The following is a 19404-nucleotide window of genomic DNA, read 5'->3' as shown; positions in this document are numbered from 1 at the left end:
ACACACATCCTGCCCCCGCAGAACTCCCTGGGGATGCCTGGGATGTGTCCCATGGAGGGGCAATGATCAGATAAGACACACCAAGCAATGACTCAATAGGTGGATGTATTTCCTTTGAAACCCAAGCAAGACAAACATTGGCAAGCAGCAAACACATGTCTGAACATACTTAATGTGTCTGAACTGGGGTTTAGCAACCAGCCAGGTCTCTGCAGGAGTTTACCCATATCACAGCTCCTTTCCCCACCACCCAGCCAGTTCCTTCAGTTTGCACCATCTCTCCCACACATCAGCTGAGAGAGAGGCACCAGTGATGTCACTTGCTCTGGCCAGAAGAGAAAACAGCTTTTCGCTTTGCACTGCAGGATGGGGACAAGGGCTAGGCTGGTGTGACACACGGATGTAAGCAAGAGCCAGTCTCTTCCACTGGCCCTGCCTCAGGGTGCTCTCCTTGTGCTCCTGCTCCCCCCACCAATGTGGGAGAGGGAGCAACCCCTGGGAGAAGCACCTTTTTCTCCCCAGGCAGTGACAGTGCCAACCACAGCGCAGGATGTCTTCTCACTTGTCTCCCCATGACTCAAGTAGGTCAACCGAAGGCAGGCAGTGACCAAGCAAGGAGGCAGCCGTGGTGCAAGCGGGGTTTTCTCTTCTCTTAACGTCACAGACTCTCATCAATCTGGGACATTTTCCAGGCTTGATTTGAATACATGAGTGATGGGAAGTCTGTCCACACGTAAGTCCACTCTTGCACATACCCTTAGCAGCTCCCTATGGGCACCAAAACTCCTGTGAGCCCAGATGGGAGCGAGCCCACCAGCTTGCCAGGCAGGCCACTGCTTCCAATCTGATGCCCCATCCTGCTTTGATGGTAGAGTATACCAGTAAAAGACCCGGCTATCATCAAATCTCTAATGTTTTGTGCTGTGTTTTGCTAGGTTTCATGCCCACTTCCCTATCTTTCAGTCAAAGTCTCTCTCAGTCATTTTTCTACTTCCTCTGCTAATTTGTCTATGCTTGTGTTACTCCAGACAGGCTTAGCACTGTAAGTGTGCTAACAGAGAATTAATACTTGTGTCTATGACTCATCAGTTGCACCATTACCATCTACAAAATCTGTGTAGATCTGGGTAGAGATGCTCCTTAGTGCTGGAAAGCAAAGCCCCCATGTCTTTATATAGCACCCAGGGCTGTGACACACTAGCCCTGGCTGATAGGTCCCCCTCTCCTACACTGACTCTGGAGTAAAGGGGGACTTTTTAAAGCCATTGTCCCCATGGCATTTCACCAGGGCAGCAGGAGCATTTGAAGAGCTGCCTTTTGATCCATTTCACTTCCCAGCATTTCCTTGAATGGGTTTGTTGCAATTTAGCTGCAGAGAAATCAGAACTTTTGCAGGAAAAAGACTTCTGGTATTTGGTGGCTGAAGAAAAAAAAAAAACAAACCAAACAACTAAACAAAAAAATCCCAGAGAAGTTCAGCTGATAACAGGGTGCAGTCATCTGCATAGTGCCAGGAGCGCGCCCAGTCATCTCTCCTCGCAGCGATATCATCAATACTGCTATGACTTGTGCAGAATATAGGATGGAAAAAACTAAAGTGCTCGAGGCTGCTGGAAATTCTGAGGTGGGCTGTGTGTCTGCAGGCAGCACCCTGCCTCCTGGAGACCACCACCACCAGCTCCTGTCTGGGAGACACACTGCCCTGGCAGCCAGAGAGAGCCCCAGCCCTCACACAGTGACCCTGGCATGGACAAAGCAGAAGTGGAGGGGCTGTTCCAGGCTGGTTCTCTTCAGCCATACGTGGTGCTGAACTAGGGGTTTGTGGGCAGGTTTCCAGATGCAGGGCAGGAGCTTTGTCAGTGTCCAGGTAACTCCAGTTGCGGGAAGCTCAATGCACACTCCTGTGCAGAGCTTCCTTCTCATTGAAATTACCGACCCAGGTTGACTTAGACACATAGTATGAACCTGGGAACCCCTACACCTGACATCTCAAGCTTAAGGCATTGCTCCCCTAAGGCAAACACCCCAGAGCTGGTGGGTACTGCCTGGTCTTTGTCGTCTTAGCACAGGGTCCCTCAAGCTGAGCAGGGGTGTTCAATGCTGGGTATTGTGGGCTAGTGGCACTTCTCCACACCATTCAGAGCCCTGAGTAGACTTCTAATAATACAGTATGTATGGTGTCATACATGGAATAAAAATGTACTACTTAACACTGTGATTGTCCCAGGGTCAAAGCAATCCAGTGCTTGCACCCCAAGACTTTTGTAGCTCTTCTAGACATCTTTAAATATGGAAAACCAAAGTCTCAGCTATCAGAGGCAGACAGGCTCCTGGGGATGAGGGTTTTACTCAGTGCTGGACACTTGAGAGGAGCACCACCTGCAGAGAAGGGACACAGCCTTGTCCCTGGGCTGACATTCTCCATCTTGCTCTCACTTCAGAATTCACTCAAGGGCAGCTTCAAATCCTGACTAGAAACCCCAACACTGCTCTGATGCTCCAGAAAAAAAGCCAAGCTGCTGAGAGACTTACTTGTGTGTCTGTGCCCAGCTGGAGCTGCCACAGGATCAGAGAGCCAATAGCACCTGAGGTACAGCTCTGTGGCACCACGGGCAGCTGGTGTGCCCCAAATTGCAAATTGCCTGGGTGGTTCTTATTTTCTAGCATTTCTTGCCTCTGCAGGGAGTGACAGTCCCTCTGTCTCCATGCTGGCTTTGCTGAGAGCTGTCAGGAGGAGAATGAGATGGTTCCCATGACTGTCAGTTTTGCCATGCTGATAGGAAGCAGGGAGGTGTTTCCCTGGAGCTGTATCTCAGTGATGCATCCAAGAGCAAAACAGAGCTATGGCAAGGTTGAAACCATTGGAGTGAGCCCTGTGAGCTGCATCCATTTGCCTCACCACCACCTGGCAGTGCAGTACTGCTGTGCCCACTCTGACCACTGCCCATCTCCTCCCCTCCTCCTCACTACTACAGCTTTTTGTGCCTCTTTCAGACCTCTTTTCAAGCTGACACCTTCTGGACTCAAAAAGAACCCTTCTTAGCAACCTGCTGGCTGCCAGTTAATCCAGCAGATGATCACTGTAAGCAAACTGAATCAAAGCTAAATGCCACAAAGCATCTCCAGTCATTGGGAAGCCTTAGCCATGGGAGGGCTGGATGGCTTCATAGAATCGTAGAATAGTTAGGATTGGAAAGGACCTCAAGATCATCTAGTTCCAACACCCCTGCCATGGGCAGGGACACCTCACACTAAACCATATCACCCAAGGCTTCATCCAACCTGGTCTTGAACACTGCCAGGGATGGAGCATTCACAACATCCCTGGGAAACCCATTCCAGTGTCTCACCACCCTAACAGTAAAGAATTTCTTCCTTAGATCCAGTCTAAACCTCTGCTGTTTAAGTTTCAACTCATTACCCCTTGTCGTATCACTACGGTCCCTAATGAATAGTCCCTCACCAGCAACCCTGTAGGCCCCCTTCAGATACTGGAAGGCTGCTATGAGGTCTCCACACAGGCTTCTCTTCTCCAGGCTGAACAGCCCCAACTTTCTCAGCCTGTCTTCATATGGGAGGTGCTCCAGTCCCCTGATCATCCTCGTGGCCCTCCTCTGGACTTGTTCCATCAGTTCCATGTCCTTTTTATGTTGAGGACACCAGAACTGCACACAATACTCCAAGTGAGGTCTCACGAGAGCAGAGTAGAGGGGCAGGATCACCTCCTTAGACCTGCTGGTCACACTCCTTTTGATGCAGCCCAGGATACGGTTGGCTTTCTGGGCTGTGAGTGCACACTGCAGCTGGCTCATGTTCATTTTCTCATCAACCAACACCCCCAAGTCCTTCTCCTCAGGGCTGCTCTGAATCTCTTCTCTGCCCAACCTGTACCTGTGCCTCAGATTGCTCCCACCCAGGCGTAGGACCTTGCACTGGGCATGGTTAAACTTCATTAAGCTGGCATCAGCCCACCTCACAAGTGTGTCAAGGTCCCTCTGGATGGCATTCCTTCTCTCCTGCGTATCAACTGAACCACACAGCTTGGTGTCATCGGCAAACTTGCTGAGGGCACACTCAATTCCATTGTCCATGTCACCGACAATGATGTTGAACAAGACCGGTCCCAACACCGATCCCTGAGGGACACCACTCGTTACTGATCTCCAGACGGACATTGAACCGTTGACCACAACTCTTTGAGTGCGACCATCCAGCCAGTTCTTTATCCACCGAGTGGTCCACCTATCAGATTGATGTCTCTCCAATTTAGAGACAAGGATGTCATGTGGGACAGTGTCGAACGCTTTGCACAAGTCCAGGTAGATGATGTAAACTGCTCCACCCCTGTCCATCACTTTTGTAGCCCCACCATAGAAGGCCACCAAATTGGTCAGGCAGGATTTTCCCCTAGTAAAGCCATGCTGGCTGTCACCAAGCACCTTGCTGTTTTTCATGTGCCCTAGCATGCCTTCCAGGAGAATTTGCTCCCAGATTTTGCCAGGCACAGAGGTGAGACCGACTGGTCTGTAATTCCCCGGGTCATCCATTTTCCCCTTCTTGAAATGGGGGTTATATTTCCCTTTTTCCAGTCATCAGGAACTTCACCTGTCTGCCATGATTTTTCAAATATGATGACCAGTGGCTTTGCAGGCTGGACTGCATGCCTGTCTGCCTACATCTTCCTACAACATTAATTTGCAACATTAATTCATTTGAGTTACTGGATCTTTCTCTGAGATCCATGTTCTCATTTACAGCACACAGGTTGTCCAAGAGAGGATAAACCACAGGAAATGATCGCACAGAGAGGCAGCGGTGGGATAGCAACTGCTTTGTCATGCATCTGCCTGGTGTGGTCTGTTATGACGATATTCATGTAGGTTAGGTTAGAGAAGGTGCTTCAAGAGCAGCCTGGGGTAGATACCCCTTCCTACACTCCCCAGTAACTGGAAGCAGCATCACGTTCCCGTATCACTTGTGACTACTGACATGCAGTACAAAGCCCTAACCAGCAGCAAGGGGCTGAGGACCACACCGTACTGTTGTGCTCAGATTGTGCCTCTCATCATGAGCTTCTATGTTTTTTTCTTCCTGTGTGGCAAGGAAGCATGCAAAGATCAAAATCTCATTTACCCAGACATCAACGAATTCTCTCTGGTTTTTCACAGACACATAATCCACTCGGCCCAGCCTACAACAGCAAAAAAGCAGCACCTCCGTGCCAAGTGAGAGCCTGGATTCCTTCCCCTGGTGAGCTCCTAGCCAGGGGTGAGTGGGGACTGGGACACACCAAGTCCACACACCAGCCTTTGTGCTTGAAGAGCAATGGTCTTCTGGCTGGTGATCCCAGGAAGGAATTAAGACTTTAGATTATGTCCTTTAAACAGAAAACTCACTGCTGAAGTGAGCGGAAAGCTATAAAGATGATTCAAAGATGTGGCTAAACAGACAAGGAATTCCCCAGAGAGAGCAAGCCATGGCAGAAGCCTCAGCCCCCTGATCAGGAAGGAGATCAGGGAGGACTGATAGCCCAGCTATAGGCTTTGCCAGCCCCACACAGCCACCACGGATTAGCCAAGGCACCAGAGGATTTCTGAAAGACCTAAAGCAATGCATAGAAACACAGAGCCTCCCACAGCAGTGCCCCATGGCCTGGTCCCACGCCTGGCCCACAACACCATGGCCATTCTAGCTGGAACTAGATGATCTTTAAAACCCTTTCCAACTCAAACTATTCTATGCAAAGCAGCCACAATTCCTCTTGCCTGTGACACCAACAGGAAGCACAGACGTGTGACCAGGTCATGCTTATGCCCAGGGTACCAGGCGCAGAGGACTGGGCAAGCCTGATGCCGCAGCACTGACATCAGCCCAGCAGAGACGGGAGCATGCGGCTGAGGATCTGTTTCCATAGAGACTAGAAATTTTGCTCTTCTAAAAAACTGTGATGGCTAGGGTCTTCCCAGCTGCTCCTTTTCAGCCTCTGGCTGGGGATCCCCCCCTTTTTTTTTCCTGTGGTTGCTATTTTTAGAAAACATGAATAAATAAACCATTCAAAGCCCAGAAAATAGAAGCCAGAGCAATAAACAATTACAGGAATAGAAATGAGACCAGGCAGGTCACTGGGAGAGTGCCAAGCTGCTCCTCCGTTGCCTGGACAATCTAATACTTGGACAGCCTCTGCTCCATAAGGGCTCATGCTCTTACTTTTTACACACTCTCTTTTAGTAGTAGCAAAAGCAATACCCATTAAGTGCCCCGGACAGCAGACATGTTAGGGGCACCAGGAGGGTGAGATGTGCCCTCATGTGGTGCCAGCAAAGGTGCCCGTAGGAGCCATGCTCTGCCTGCTCCTCTCCAGTGATGCCTCATGAAACAAGGGGGACACAAAATCATTAAATGGAATATATAAACCTTTAGAATTAGTTTTAAGCAATGTTAAGTTTGATGGCTTTGTAACAGTAGCAGTGGAAAATTACTGAGGTGTATGATACATAGAAAAAAAATAGAGTACAGCTAGACTTGAGAATTCTTGTCCAAGATAAATCATTATAGTTGACATAGTTTTAAGAAAAACAGTCTAGAAGAACAGGACGCAGGGATAAGGAGTATCTGGGAATGGCAGGTGTCCAGGATGGGCTACAGTAAAACTAACTGATAAGTAGGAGGACAGGAGGATTATTATGTCTCTGGTGCTAACGAACCAATTAAACTGGTACAAGCATCTACTGCGCGTGCTTCAAAGGCTGCCAGAAGTGATGAAGATTGTTGGAAGAAGTAAACGACCCTCAGAGACCACCACCACATTTTTGTATGCATGCGGGAACTTTCTGGAAAATAACATAATCCATATGTAGCCTCATGACTATGTATGTATGTCCAGGGACTATGTAAGGATGGCTTGTGGAGCAATAGGCAGATACATATTAGGAGGAGCTATCCCCCATGTCTCCTGGTGCCGCAATAAGGAATACCTGCTTGTCAGCTTGAAAACTTTGTTGGCAAGTTTGTTCCTGGAGTTTTCTCCAAGTCACTCAAGACCATGGAGGACATGCTTCCACAGTGCTGGGCCCATGCCTGACATGATGCCTCTTTCCCTGACAGTGGGACCAAAGCCATGGGGTAGATCACAAGAACCTCTGAGCTCACGCAAAAGGCTTCTAAAGGGGAACTGTCAGCTTAAACCCACAGCACACGCAGAAACATGGCTGTGGTTAAGCACCAGCTCTGAGGTATTGCTCATTTGCATCATGCGCTTTCCTCAGCTGCTTTGATGTCACACGTGAGGTTACGGTGCCCGGGGTGCCTGGAGCTCCCGTTTACCCCAGGAAGGCAGGTATGCCCATGCTACTCTCTGGTGAGCACAGCCACTGCTATCCCGGCAGCCTGGTTGGCTGTGGGCTCTTCCCTGCTCCCTCCCTGTCCCCACCGTGGCCAGCTGAGCCAGCAGCAGTGTGGCACCCAGGTGACCTGGCCCCACTCACCCATTGCCGCCTTCCCAGAAGCCAGCGAGGGCTTGGGAGGGGGCAGGGGCACAGGCCAGGAAGGCACCTGCAGCTCTTAAGGCACTGGGGAGGCTGCTCCTTCCTTGGCCTATGCCTTTGTATCATTTCCGCACAATAGGCCTGTCCCTGTGTGCTGCATGGTCAGTGCCACCCCTTGGCAGACCCTGTACCATCAAAAGCAGCAAGCTTGCAATAGGCATCTTTTGGAGCTTGCCCAGCACTGGTGAGGTGGGCTCCAGCTGCTCAGGACTGGTGGCACACGGGGTGAAGAAGCAGGCACCACCTGAGGGTGGTTCAGGTGTCTGCAGCACATAACGGCAAGGCAGGCCCAAGGGGGGTGATGCCAGCAATGCCAATACCTCTCTAGGGGAAAGACAGAGCTGACCTCGATGGGCCCCAAACAACTGCCAGACTGGAAATTTGTCCCTCAGGGCTGTTGCAGATGCTGTTAGGTTCAAGCCAGCCCCACCAGCTGCTTACTGGTATTTAAAGAGGTGATCTCCAGCTGGCTGTCTCTCCAGCCTTTGTTTATTTCTTTCTTTTTTGGTTGTGGATGCAGACGTTTCATGGGATCAGCTTGTGCAGGGACCAGCACCACTCTTGAGCACTGAAGTGGAGGAGTCCACTTTAGACAACCCAGGACAATTCTCTATAATACCAAAGCTGCCAACATACCCACTGCTCGCACACCAGGACCTTGGGCTGGAAATAGGTGACTGAGGTGAGCTGTAACACCCACCACACAGCAGGGAACAACCAGTCTGAGCAACAGCCTGCAAAACGCACCACTCCAGGGTGGTAGCTCCGATCATTAGTATCATGGCTGTTTGTCACCAGTGACGAGCAGCAGCTCAGCAGTGCTCAGGTGACGTGGTGTGTGTGTGTGTGCACACAAGCTACCATGTGTTTGTCTTTGCCTCTTTTGGTTTTTTCCACCCGTGGGCGTCCTGAAGAGTCAAACAATGCAAATCACCCCCGTCACTATTCGAATGGGGAAAGGGGAGCTGGAGCTCACAAAACCTCAGGGCTCACACAAGGGCAGAAGGTTCAGCTGCCCTGACAGATCCCTCTGGAGGAGCCTGCGTCCCACTCTATAAGGCTGTCCCAAGGGATCTCACCTGAAAAAAAGCCCTAAAACAAATCTTGCATGTTGCATTTTACTGGGAAGGTCCAGGAAAAGGTAGGAGAGCTGTTCTGCAGTGTGCGTGCATGAAGATTTGACAGTGGTGATGGGCTTCCCAATCATTCCCACACCTTCCAAGGAGGGCTCATGGTGCTAGGAAACCACGCATGGCTCACATGTGAGTACAACACAACCACACATTTTCCTGCACCCATACAGCTGAGTAAAGGCTGCCCCCAAAGCCTCTTAGGCTTCACAGACCAGGTTCTACCATTTCTTCCTCTCTGCTTCCCAAATCAGGCTTTTTAACACCCTCGGGGAAAAAAAAAAAAAGGGCAGGGAGGGGATATTTCCACCTTCTTGCTCTCTCCACTTTGGCCCCAGCGCTTGAGCTGCCCCTGGTTTTCCCCTAGGAAAAATCATACTGAAGACTACAGTGTGACGGGAGCTGTTTTGGAAACAGGATGCCTGTATAGCACAATGCATCGGTATCACTGGCTTTTGCAGCCAATAGGAGTGAGAGAGTTGAAGAGAAGTGATCCACAGCCAGTGTATGAACAGCTCCAGGACGCACAGCTTAGCTGCACGGGGAGCAGCAGTAGCAGTCCCTTGCCACTGAACTGTGGGCCAGTGAAAGAGCAATGCCTCAGTAAGGAAAAGAGTGTGCGGGGGGGGGGGGGGGGGGGGGGGGCACAAGCCTCATACTCAGCCATGCTGGCAAGAGCTCACAACTACATGAGGCAGGGGCAGCTGGCCAGCAGCAGCCAGCACAGGCACAACAGCAGTTTGCCACATGGGCTCTGCTGCCCGAGAGGCAACGACAAGGCTGTTTGATTCACTGCATTAGTGTGTACAAGCTGGGTTTGGGAAGAAGAGAACATACTTGACTTTTTTTGCCCTGAGAGCTCCCCCATTTTTTCAGCACCACAACACAAAGAGTTTTCTGAACTGCAGCTCCTGATCCCCAGGATGGCTTCCAGGGCAGTGAGCAGTGCCTGTAGCAGCTCTGGGAAAGACCCCAAGCAAAGCTCTGCTCCATGTCCCTGGCTCAGGGACAGACACTCCTTGACTCCCTTCTCTCTGGCTGGACCATCCTGACAGAACAAGGGCCACCATGCTGTGTGGTGTCTGCTGCCTACGACTGAGGTCCAGCCCCAGATCTCACATATACGTTGCTCACAGGCTCCAAGAAAAGCTGAGACATTTTGCAAGGGAAGAGGCACTAATACAGATGAATATCTACCCCTTGAAAAGGGATAAATCCTGCTCACACCTCTGTAACATCAACCCTCTGGTGCAAGCACCATCAGCCATCTGCAAAAGAGCAAAGCACCTTCTCGGTGCTCCCAGGGCAAGGGAATAAAGCTGATAGACTGCCATACTCTTATACACTTTTTTCTATCTTTAAGAAGCACAGAAGGGAATGTGTGAAGACAGAAGGGAAGCTAGCAGATAAGCATTATTTTGAAGACACTGTTACAGAACTATTCATTAACTCTGTAATAGAGTTAAAAAACAGACTTGACAATTTGGAACAATCTTCTGGTGAATATTTCAGAGAGGTTGGGGGTAGAGGTGAAAATTAAGCAGCTACTTCGTGATTTTTCTGATGGGAACATGCATTTTAGTGAGAAATGAAAGTTTCAGTGGAAAAAAACATCCGAAATCTTTGCTTTTCCCTAGAGCAACATAGAGTATCTGCTACCATCAGCATCTCATATAGTCTAACAACAAAATGTTAAGTATCTGAAAATCAAACCTACAGTTCACAGAAGGGCTGTGCACCAACCTCCTACAGTACACAGACAAGCACCTGCTGCTGGCTCTGCCAAACCCCACTGGAACACCAGCTTCCAAGAGATACATAAAACTTCCGGTGTCTTTACTGCTGCAGTCTAGCCCACTGAAACAGTAGGACCTAAAGGAATCTCTTCTGTAATTATCTGTGGCAGGATGACAACTTCAAGAACTGCTGGGGAAGGCTCCTCAGCTGGGGCCAAACCAGTCCCAGGATGTGAGGGCAACCTGGCCAGCCATGCATCTGAAGAGAGTACAGAAGGAAAAGGGGAACAGGGCTTTGCCTGCATGCACTGCTGCCAGGACTTGGACAGGAGCAATCATAGAATAGGGTTGGAAAAAACCTTAAGATTATCTAGTTCCAACCCCCCTGCCATGGGCAGGGACACAAAAATGCTTGAGCATTCTGAAACAAGGTCTGAAAACCTTCAGAGGGTTTAAAGAGGTTGTGATGGCAAGGCCAGCAGCCCTTCCTGTGAGACAAAAGCAGCACCAGCTCCTTTCTTTCTTGTTACTGAAGTGGAGTTTCAGAAGTGGCTGTCATTGCACAGAAACAGATATCTGATTGTGGGAGCTTTTAAATTTAACAAAGACATAACAAAACCCACCAACGGGAAACTGGTTTCAGAAATTCAAATGGAAACAACACTTTTTAATGATAACCAACAACACAGCCCTAGCAAGGCAGTCACTGAGCTGATGCCTGACATCTTTCTGAGGGAGGTCTCTTCAGAGATGATTCCTCCAGGGCTTACCCAGGCACCAGATCCAGATGGAGCAGAGCAAGGTGGGCAACCAGCCCTGCTCCAGGACACACCTCCCAGCAGCTGGCCCACAGGGAAAGGGTAAGGGCTAGACGTGTGGCAAAGGGGCTACTCACAGGCTATGTGATGGCAATGGCTCTGCTAAGCATACCTGGGCTGGCAAAGGGTCCACAAACACTCACTGCTGTAGCAGTTTCAAGTTCTTTTCCAAACCCTGTACCCACTGCAAGGAGGTCAAGGCTCTAAGCAGTGCCCCATGGGCAGCTTGTACTGCTCTAATGCAGGAACTTTAATAGCCCTTAGGAAGAACAAGAGCCTAAGTCCAGGCCTCCAGTACTCCACCTGGGTGTGCTCAGGCCGATGATATTCGGCAGTTGTAAAACCCCCATGGGCCAGATGTTATCTGGCAACACAAATTCATTTCCTGTCAGGAAATTAATAAAAAATGCTGAAAAAAACTTCACTTGGATGCACTTCTTGGTGAAAATAATTCTTACACCCAAGTTTTCTGTCCAGTTATAACTCAATGCTGCCTACACTTTTCAAGACCTAGAAGAGAGGAAATCATCATCTATTTGGGACCTTGGACCATAACCAAAATCAAGACTGGAGGCCGGTTACAGCAGCAGCTCAGTGCTGACCAGCCCCTGTTCTTGACCCAGAAGAAATCAGCTCTGTGTTCCCGTCACTGCTACACAACCCCAGCCAGAGCTGTCTCTGCACAGGGATGCCCAGGACACTTAACAGGACTCCCCAGAAGATGCAATGTCTTGGAAGCAGCTGAGGTGCCCTCATCTCAGCATGAACTAATGTTTCTGTACAACCAAGGAAGGCAGACACCAGTGTCTGTGCCCTGGCTTTGCACTCTTTGTTAACTCTGCTGCTCTGCAAACAAGCTCAAAGGGTTCCAAGTCCATTACAGTCCCTTCAGCCCACAGTGTCCAGAGCACACAGAGGTTTGGCACACACTGACCTTGGGGACAATAAGGGTGCATATGCCTGACATAGTCTGGCTTCCCAGCTTGCCCCAGGCCACAGCTACATTAATTTTTGTCCTGCAGTTACTGTGGGGCAGGCTGGTGAATTCTTCCTCTTCTACCAAACAGACCACACCAGCAGCCACACTGGTGAAGAAAGGCAACTCCACAAGCAAACCTTTCAGCTCTGAGAAATTGTTTCCTTCTAGGAGCCTGCTGAAGTTATGCTGCTGAAGCCCTCCCCTAACAGCAGGAGTTGTGCCTCTCACTGGGAGAGAAGCTGCTGGCATCATGCTACTCCTACAGCACTGCTGCAAACCCTTCTGCACATCATTTCAGGCCAGCAAGAAACATCCATCATCACCTACAAGTCTCTGACATGAACCAGTCATCACCCCCCTTCTCTACAGCTGCCTTCTGAGCACTGCAGGGGCAGCCCGTCTTCTGTGAGACTTTCTTCTTTGATGACATTGTGCTGCAGCAACAAGTCACATGCTTCCTTCTATCCCAGAAGCACAAAAGGTGGTCTTTCTTGGTATTGTTTTCATTTGGCTGCAGAGTGTTTCTGCTACCCCTATTTGGGGCTCTTGGGCATTGATGGGTAAGGACACAAGTGTGGTGCATGTGGTTTCTTCTTAAATGTAAGCAGTCTCATTTCCTCATTTTTCTCTGCCAGAAGTTTCCTTAAGATCAAGTAGTGGGAAGGTGATACAAATCTACCAGAGTCCATGTTTTTAGGCACTGCTGGCACAGTTTCTGGCCCTCAGAGTCACTCTTTGCATCAAGCTACACCCGAGCTTTCTACAACAGAGGGATTGCTGCTACAAGGAAGAACAGGGGCAACAACCAAAAATACCCACCTCAGCTGCAGAAGAAAAAGTGGGAAGGCTGGGAGGGGATATATTAGCAGTTAAGCTAAGAGAAAGGCAGTACAGTACATATATGACATCAAGTGCTATGGTCCAGGTTTCTACAGTGAACTAGGGATGACAAACAGCTTTCCTGGTCACCAGTCTCAGAAGCAAGACTATGTGGGGTGCTGAGGAAGGCTACATTCACAGCTCTAGGATCCACTTTGGCACCCAGGTGGAAAGGCTTTGTCAGAATGAAGTCAGGTCTGGCAGCTGGAACTGTCTGAAAAATTAAAATATTTTCTTTCTGCATCCTACATTCTCAGAGGCACTGACCACATCTTGAGATCAGATGGATAACTTCACCCAACCTGAGGCCATGAAGTGAGCATGATGAAGTTCTCAAGCACTTTTTCTCCCTCTTCACATGGTAGCTAATGGTTTTCCACTGTAAATCTAGAAATGAGCTGCTAGAAGCATTAGCAGCTCCCAGGCAGCTACTTTCAGTACACTGCACAGTTCCTACAGCATTAAGAACACAGGATGTAATTCTCACTACTGATGATGTGACTGATAATGTCACATTCCTTCCCTTCTGTCTTCTTATACGGTACTCTGGGGTGAACACAAGTTCTAGAGCTAAACTGCAGCAACAGGCACAAGACTACAGAAAAACCCCTTCAGTGGTAAAGGCCACTGACACTGCAGGTTGCCCAAGACAACCCTGAAAAGTTCCCATTACAAGTTTTTTGGCAGAACAGTTTTGGCCAAGCCCAACTTGCCGTAGAACTGACAGGCTTTTGGTGGATCCTGTGGCAGAAGACAAACCCTTCCAAACTAATTTCAGTGCTACTTTGAGGTACACCTTTTAAGTTCAACAATCTTACTCATTTTAGAGGGCTGATTACTGCAGGGCAGACATATGTCATGTCACAGTGAAAGCCATCAGCCTAACAGTGATACAGATCACCCTGATTTCAGGGCAGGTCTCCAACAGCAGTAGTCAGCAACTAAGACTCCAGCTGGCTGCTGGTTACTACCGGCACTCAGTATTGGGGCAAACACTCAGGAGTCAACAGTGGGGTTTCTTAGCTTTCCATGTTTGCTACTGACCTTGATGACAGGATAGATCATACAGGCACCGAACTGGGAGGAGTAATTTCATACACAGAAGGGCAGAGCTGCTATTCAGAGGGACCTAGACAGGCTGGAGAAAGAGGCTGAGAGGAACCTCAAGAGGTTCAATGGCAAATGCACAGCCCGGGCACTGTAACCTCCTACAGAAGAACAGGCTGCAATAGGAGACAATAGGGAGGAACACAGCTTTGCAGGAAAGGACCTGGAAGTGGGTGAACAAGCAACCCAGGGCTCCTCAGTGCACCTGTGCAGCAACAGTCAGCCACTAGCAGGAGCACAGCCAGTAGGGTGAGGACAAAGGTCCTTGTCTCTGCTCAGCACTCACAGGACCATCTGAAGAGCTGGGTCCAGTTTGGGCTCAACAGCACAAGGACAGTGACACACCAGAGTAACTTCAATGGAACCTATCAAGATGGGCTGCAGCATACAACATATAAACAGAAGCTGAGAATGCCAGGTTTGTTCAGCCTGGAGAGAAGGCAAAGGGAAATCTTCCTGTTAGCCGCTATCACCCATGGAGACCCACAAAGACACATAGGAAAAGCTGAAAGACAACAAACACAACATGAGAAATCCAGATGAGATGCAAGGAAAAACCTTCACTGTCATCTTGATCAGACAACTGTAATAGTAAATGCCACCATTTCTCTGGTCTCATCTCCAAAGACAGGCAACCTCATCCAACTTTGAACTTAACCCTTCTTTCAGCAGGGAGTGGACAAAGCAGCCCCCAGGCACCCTTTCCAGCAAAACTGCCCCAAAAGCATCACTTCCCACAAGACCTCTCGCTTTGTAGGAAAGTGCATTGAGAACATGTGCCTTTCAGTTTTCTGATCTGTGAAATTGGGCTGACAGGATTTCCTTATTCCAGCCTTTGCTGTCTAGCAGGTGTACCAAATAACCCAAACAACAGTGTGGAATAGATGACTCAGCTCTTCAGAACCTGAGGCTCTATCTGCAGAGCTTTCTCCCAGCACATGCAAACAGGAGAGGGAGGCACTTCTTGTGCCATGCTTACTGTTTTGTTTCAGAACTCGCTTGTGATGCAGTTTAGAAGCTGAATGCTTTCTTCAGATCTAAAATCCTCAGAGCTGCCCCAAAGTTTCTAGCAAACAAACTTAATGCTTTCATTTTACACCAGAAGCATAACAGTTATCAGGAAAATTCCCCTCCCACACCCCAGAGTCCATACTTTGGGTGATGTGATGATCTCAGAGTTACTCAGGTTCAATGTTGCTCTTAAAAACTGTCACGTAAAGCCACTGGGGTCAACTTTAAAACTAAGGCTCACTTGGAAAAGGTATGTATGATTAAATACAGAAAAAATGGCAGTTGAGAGAAAGGAATCAAAAGCAATCTTCCATCTCCTCTCTCTCACGCCTCTCTTAAACACACACTGCTATACTTTAAAAGATATGACCAAGTACAACTGCTCTCATCCTGCCAGACCCTGCCGTAGGTCTCTGCTGTTGCCTTTCCCAGCTTCTTTGCAACCCTTAAATGGTCTTCTCATGACGAGAGCCACCAATATCTGCATGGGCCTCCCCTCTTGCTATGCCCATCTCCACAGCACATCCCACAAGGTGCTGCAGGAAAGCCAGGAGCACAGAGACAACCACACAGTCCCTTGCTACAAGTCTGGTCCAACATGAACAGCCACAGGGGTCGAAACCAGATATTTATTAAAAAGATAAATGGGAAGAAGCATCAGGGAGCTGCACCTTCTTTAGCCCTCGGGGCATAGCAGCTAAGGAAACAGTGCAAGAAAAGGGAAAGATCTCCTATCCAAATACTTCCCAAATGGGAACACTAGAATAGACGGGGACGATGAACTTCCCCTTTCATATCCCTCAGAGGAAACCATTTTGATTCCGCTATCTGGTGGCACAATAAGCCAAATCATTCTTCAGCAGGTATCTCCATTCATGTAGTTAAAAACCAGGTAATATATTGACTAAAATATTTTAATGGAATTCTCACGTTATAAAAGCACAGCAGGTAGAATTTCTCTTTTCATACACAGTGATATGCATCCTCCCATGTGGAGAGCTGTGGCTGCATATTTTTCTGATTAAGTAAATATGAGACATCTTGCTTACACTGCAAATCCAATGAGCCTCAGTGCTGACAGTATATGTATTCAGGAGTTGCTGTTACACCTCAGGGATGGTCAGGCTGCCTGCTGGGAGGGCTAAACCATTAGCTGTACTGACAGACACCAAAGTTGCCTCTTATCATAGGTCCAGCAACTCCTAGAGCATCTGCTCACCACTACTGGAAGACAGAGGTGAGTGAAGAATGAGGCTGATAAGAAAACACTACTCACAACCTGATTTTATTGTGCATAACTGGAGAGATTCCTATGACAGTGTGCACCTTCATGGTTTGTGATGTAAAACAGTTCAAATGACAGGCTAGGAAGAACCTTTCCCTTTTTGCCCTGTTTTCTCAGTTTCTGAAAGTTTCCTTGGCAGAAGAGGAACAATGTCAGCTTACAGAATTGCTCATCTTCAGAACAGCACACCCTGTTCCAGTTAAATGAATGGAAGAGGATCCCACCAACTGCAAAAGAAGCTGGACAAGGCACATACTCAGAATGGAAACTACTCAAGAGGGGAAGATGAGAAAGCAGATTCACCATGCTCACAAAAGACAACACAAATACACCTTTTTAAAAATCAACTCTTTCTACTCTCACATTTATTTAAAAAAAAATAAAAAATACCAAAAAACCCAAACAAACAAACACAAAAAAAGGCCCAAACCAGTCTTTGCAAACAAATCTCTAGTTTCTCCTTCCCAATTCAGTGGGATTGCTGCAAGCACTCTATGACACCTGACTGTGGGGTGCAGAGAAAGCGTACTGCAACTCAGTCATATTTCCATAGGAAAAGTTGCCTCATAACTTACAACATCCTTGAAATGCTAACTGAGGTTGGTAAGAAGCATCCAAGTGTCAAGTTCAAGGAACAGCATTGTAGCCATCTGAGGCCTGATGTGGCTCCTAGCTCTAGCAGAGTAGAAGGCCCTCCTTTGCTGCCAGGCGCTCGCGATGGATTTTATCCTGTTGCAGCTCCTCATGATTTGGATGCCAGAGCTTCATGACAATTCTCTCAATGTTTAGAGCATAGACAGTGTGAGCAGGAATAACTTCTTTGTGCACCTGGACATACACATTAGAAAGCAAATTTCATGTTTTCATACACATTTTCCCACACTGCCCATAGAATAACCTCCCCCTGTGCATAAGCCCAGCAGGCTGTCACACATGAGAACTGCAACTTCCCAGCACTGCCACCCCAGTCAGCACAGAGCAACCACCTGTTATGCCATCTTGTGAGTGGCAAGGTAAGAAAATAATCATTTTTGCTTAGACACCTCCCCAGCACTGGTGTCTTATCACAGGTAACCTACTGCAGCAGTCTGCACACCAGAACCAAATATTCCTTTAAGTACCCACGTGGAACAAGAGGACTAAGAAGGGACATGTGAGGCTAAGTCACTTCGGTGCATCATGTGTAACATGAACAGCTTACCTGCAGTGCCTCAAAAAGGTCATACATGTTCACTGGTGGGAGAGATGCTGGTAAGGTGTCTCCAGAGCATGCCAGGAGTAATGCTGCCTGCTGCTCGGCATCATCGGGCGGGGGCTGTGGAGCTAAACTCTGACCAGCAGAAGGTGTCATACAGGTTGGAGGGCTGTAGAGAGAGCAAGCAGTAAAACCTTCCAGTGAAGACAACAGCACTAGCTTTGGAAGTCATACAGCAGCAGCTTGGCCCCAGGGTTTGCTTTGCCCTATCAGCTGACTTAGCCCTAACATATGTAAAATCATTTCAGTTGTAATTAAAAATATCTTTAAAATTCCGGTTTAATAAAAACAGCACAAACTGATCTTCAACATGCTTCAAAACTGCTTAACTGATCTCGATTGGGCAACTTTTTATTTACAGCCAATTGCTTCTACTCAGCACAAGACTTAAGGCACTCACAACATAAAATTGAAAGACACAAGCTGTTAGGCAGAGCTGTCTGGATTGCCCTGTAGTGCTTGTAGTGCTGTAATCAAACCTTAAAACACTCACAACCTCCTGTCAACTCCTAGAAGATGTCACAGACAAGCACAACTGCCCTCTCATACACAGAGTTTGCCAGATGCACAGCACAAGTTGTTTGACATTGAAACTTTGGAAAACAAGATGACCTTGAAGCTCTGCTAACTGGAAAGGCATGCCAAGGAGCCATAAATACATTTGGATGCAGGAAACAGCAGGATGCCCTCACCAGCATTTCACTCCTATGGCACTGCAGGGATGCCCCACAAAGGCATGGCTCTTCTGCCCTGAGAACAGCAGAATTCCTGTCTCACTCACTAGTTTCCAAAAAGCAATAATTATTAAGGACATTCAGAGGGCCAGGGGTCACCTTCTTACATTGATGGACAAGCACAAGTGAGAAAGAGGGACTTAAAACTGTTCCAAACTCCACTGCTGAGAAATCCCCATGTTCTCCCTCTCTGTTTAGCCCTACAGTCCTCTATATTGATACCCTCCTAGTGTGAAAGCTAAACACCATTATTAACAGATTCTACGAAGTAAAAAGGGAAACTGAACCATGGAGTAACTTCACAACCAGCAACCTGCACTTGAAATTAACAGGGTGTTGAGAGCTCCTTACCACTCAATTAAATTGTTATAAGCAACAACACTGTTCTTCAGATACGGCTGAGGGTTAACATTGCTTCCAAAGGCATATTTAAAATGGCCATCTCTCAGACGATAGGCTTTCCGCCGGGATATCACAGATGTCAGAATATCCTTAAGATGGTTCTGCAATGGAAAATAATCTTATTACCTGTGCTGATTCACTTACTGTACCAAATTGTGGCTATGAGAAGGGGTGTCATCAATTGGCAAGACAGAAGTAGTGCTGCTATGACCACAAGGACCTAAAGATCTGGAACCAGGATCTGGACAAGTTACAGTACATTTTCACTGACAGAGCTGGATACAGAGAACGTAGCACTGTGTGAGTACTGTAGGCATTAGCCTGTGAACTGTACTTTAATACATGATGCACTGCTTGAAACGTCAAAGAGGTTTCTTAAATGCTAGGAAATTCCCAACCTCTGACCCCTTTGATAAAGAGTTAAGAGGTTTCATCACTGGCAGTAGACGTTACATTTATACTGAAATACTGGCCCTAAAACTATAGCAAAAAGCCACTCACTCCTAATTTTCAGACTGTTCAGT

The 19404-nt window shown here is 48.1% G+C and overlaps 1 protein-coding gene across 2 annotated transcripts in view; it reads right to left on the bottom strand.

Annotated features, from left to right (window-relative positions):
- Positions 1-19404, bottom strand: part of TADA1 (transcriptional adaptor 1) — a 32402-nt gene that overhangs the window by 1045 nt on the left and 11953 nt on the right. Inside the window, exons 6-8 of one of the 2 annotated variants that reach the window (XM_005147083.4) lie at positions 18830-18981; positions 17691-17853; positions 16500-17317 (exon numbers count right to left, since the gene is read on the bottom strand). In XM_005147083.4, the coding sequence (XP_005147140.1) occupies positions 17165-17317; positions 17691-17853; positions 18830-18981 (468 nt within the window). In that variant the 3' untranslated portion in view covers positions 16500-17164. Of the gene's footprint in view, positions 1-16499; positions 17318-17690; positions 17854-18829; positions 18982-19404 lie in introns of those variants that run through there. The other variant, XM_031047277.2, reaches the window with a different exon arrangement.

Source organism: Melopsittacus undulatus, chromosome 6, assembly GCF_012275295.1.
Source record: "Melopsittacus undulatus isolate bMelUnd1 chromosome 6, bMelUnd1.mat.Z, whole genome shotgun sequence".
Classification (NCBI taxonomy): Eukaryota; Metazoa; Chordata; class Aves; order Psittaciformes; family Psittaculidae; genus Melopsittacus; species Melopsittacus undulatus.
Note: the sequence above shows the minus strand (reverse complement) of the source record. Positions and strands in the feature narration are given on the sequence as shown.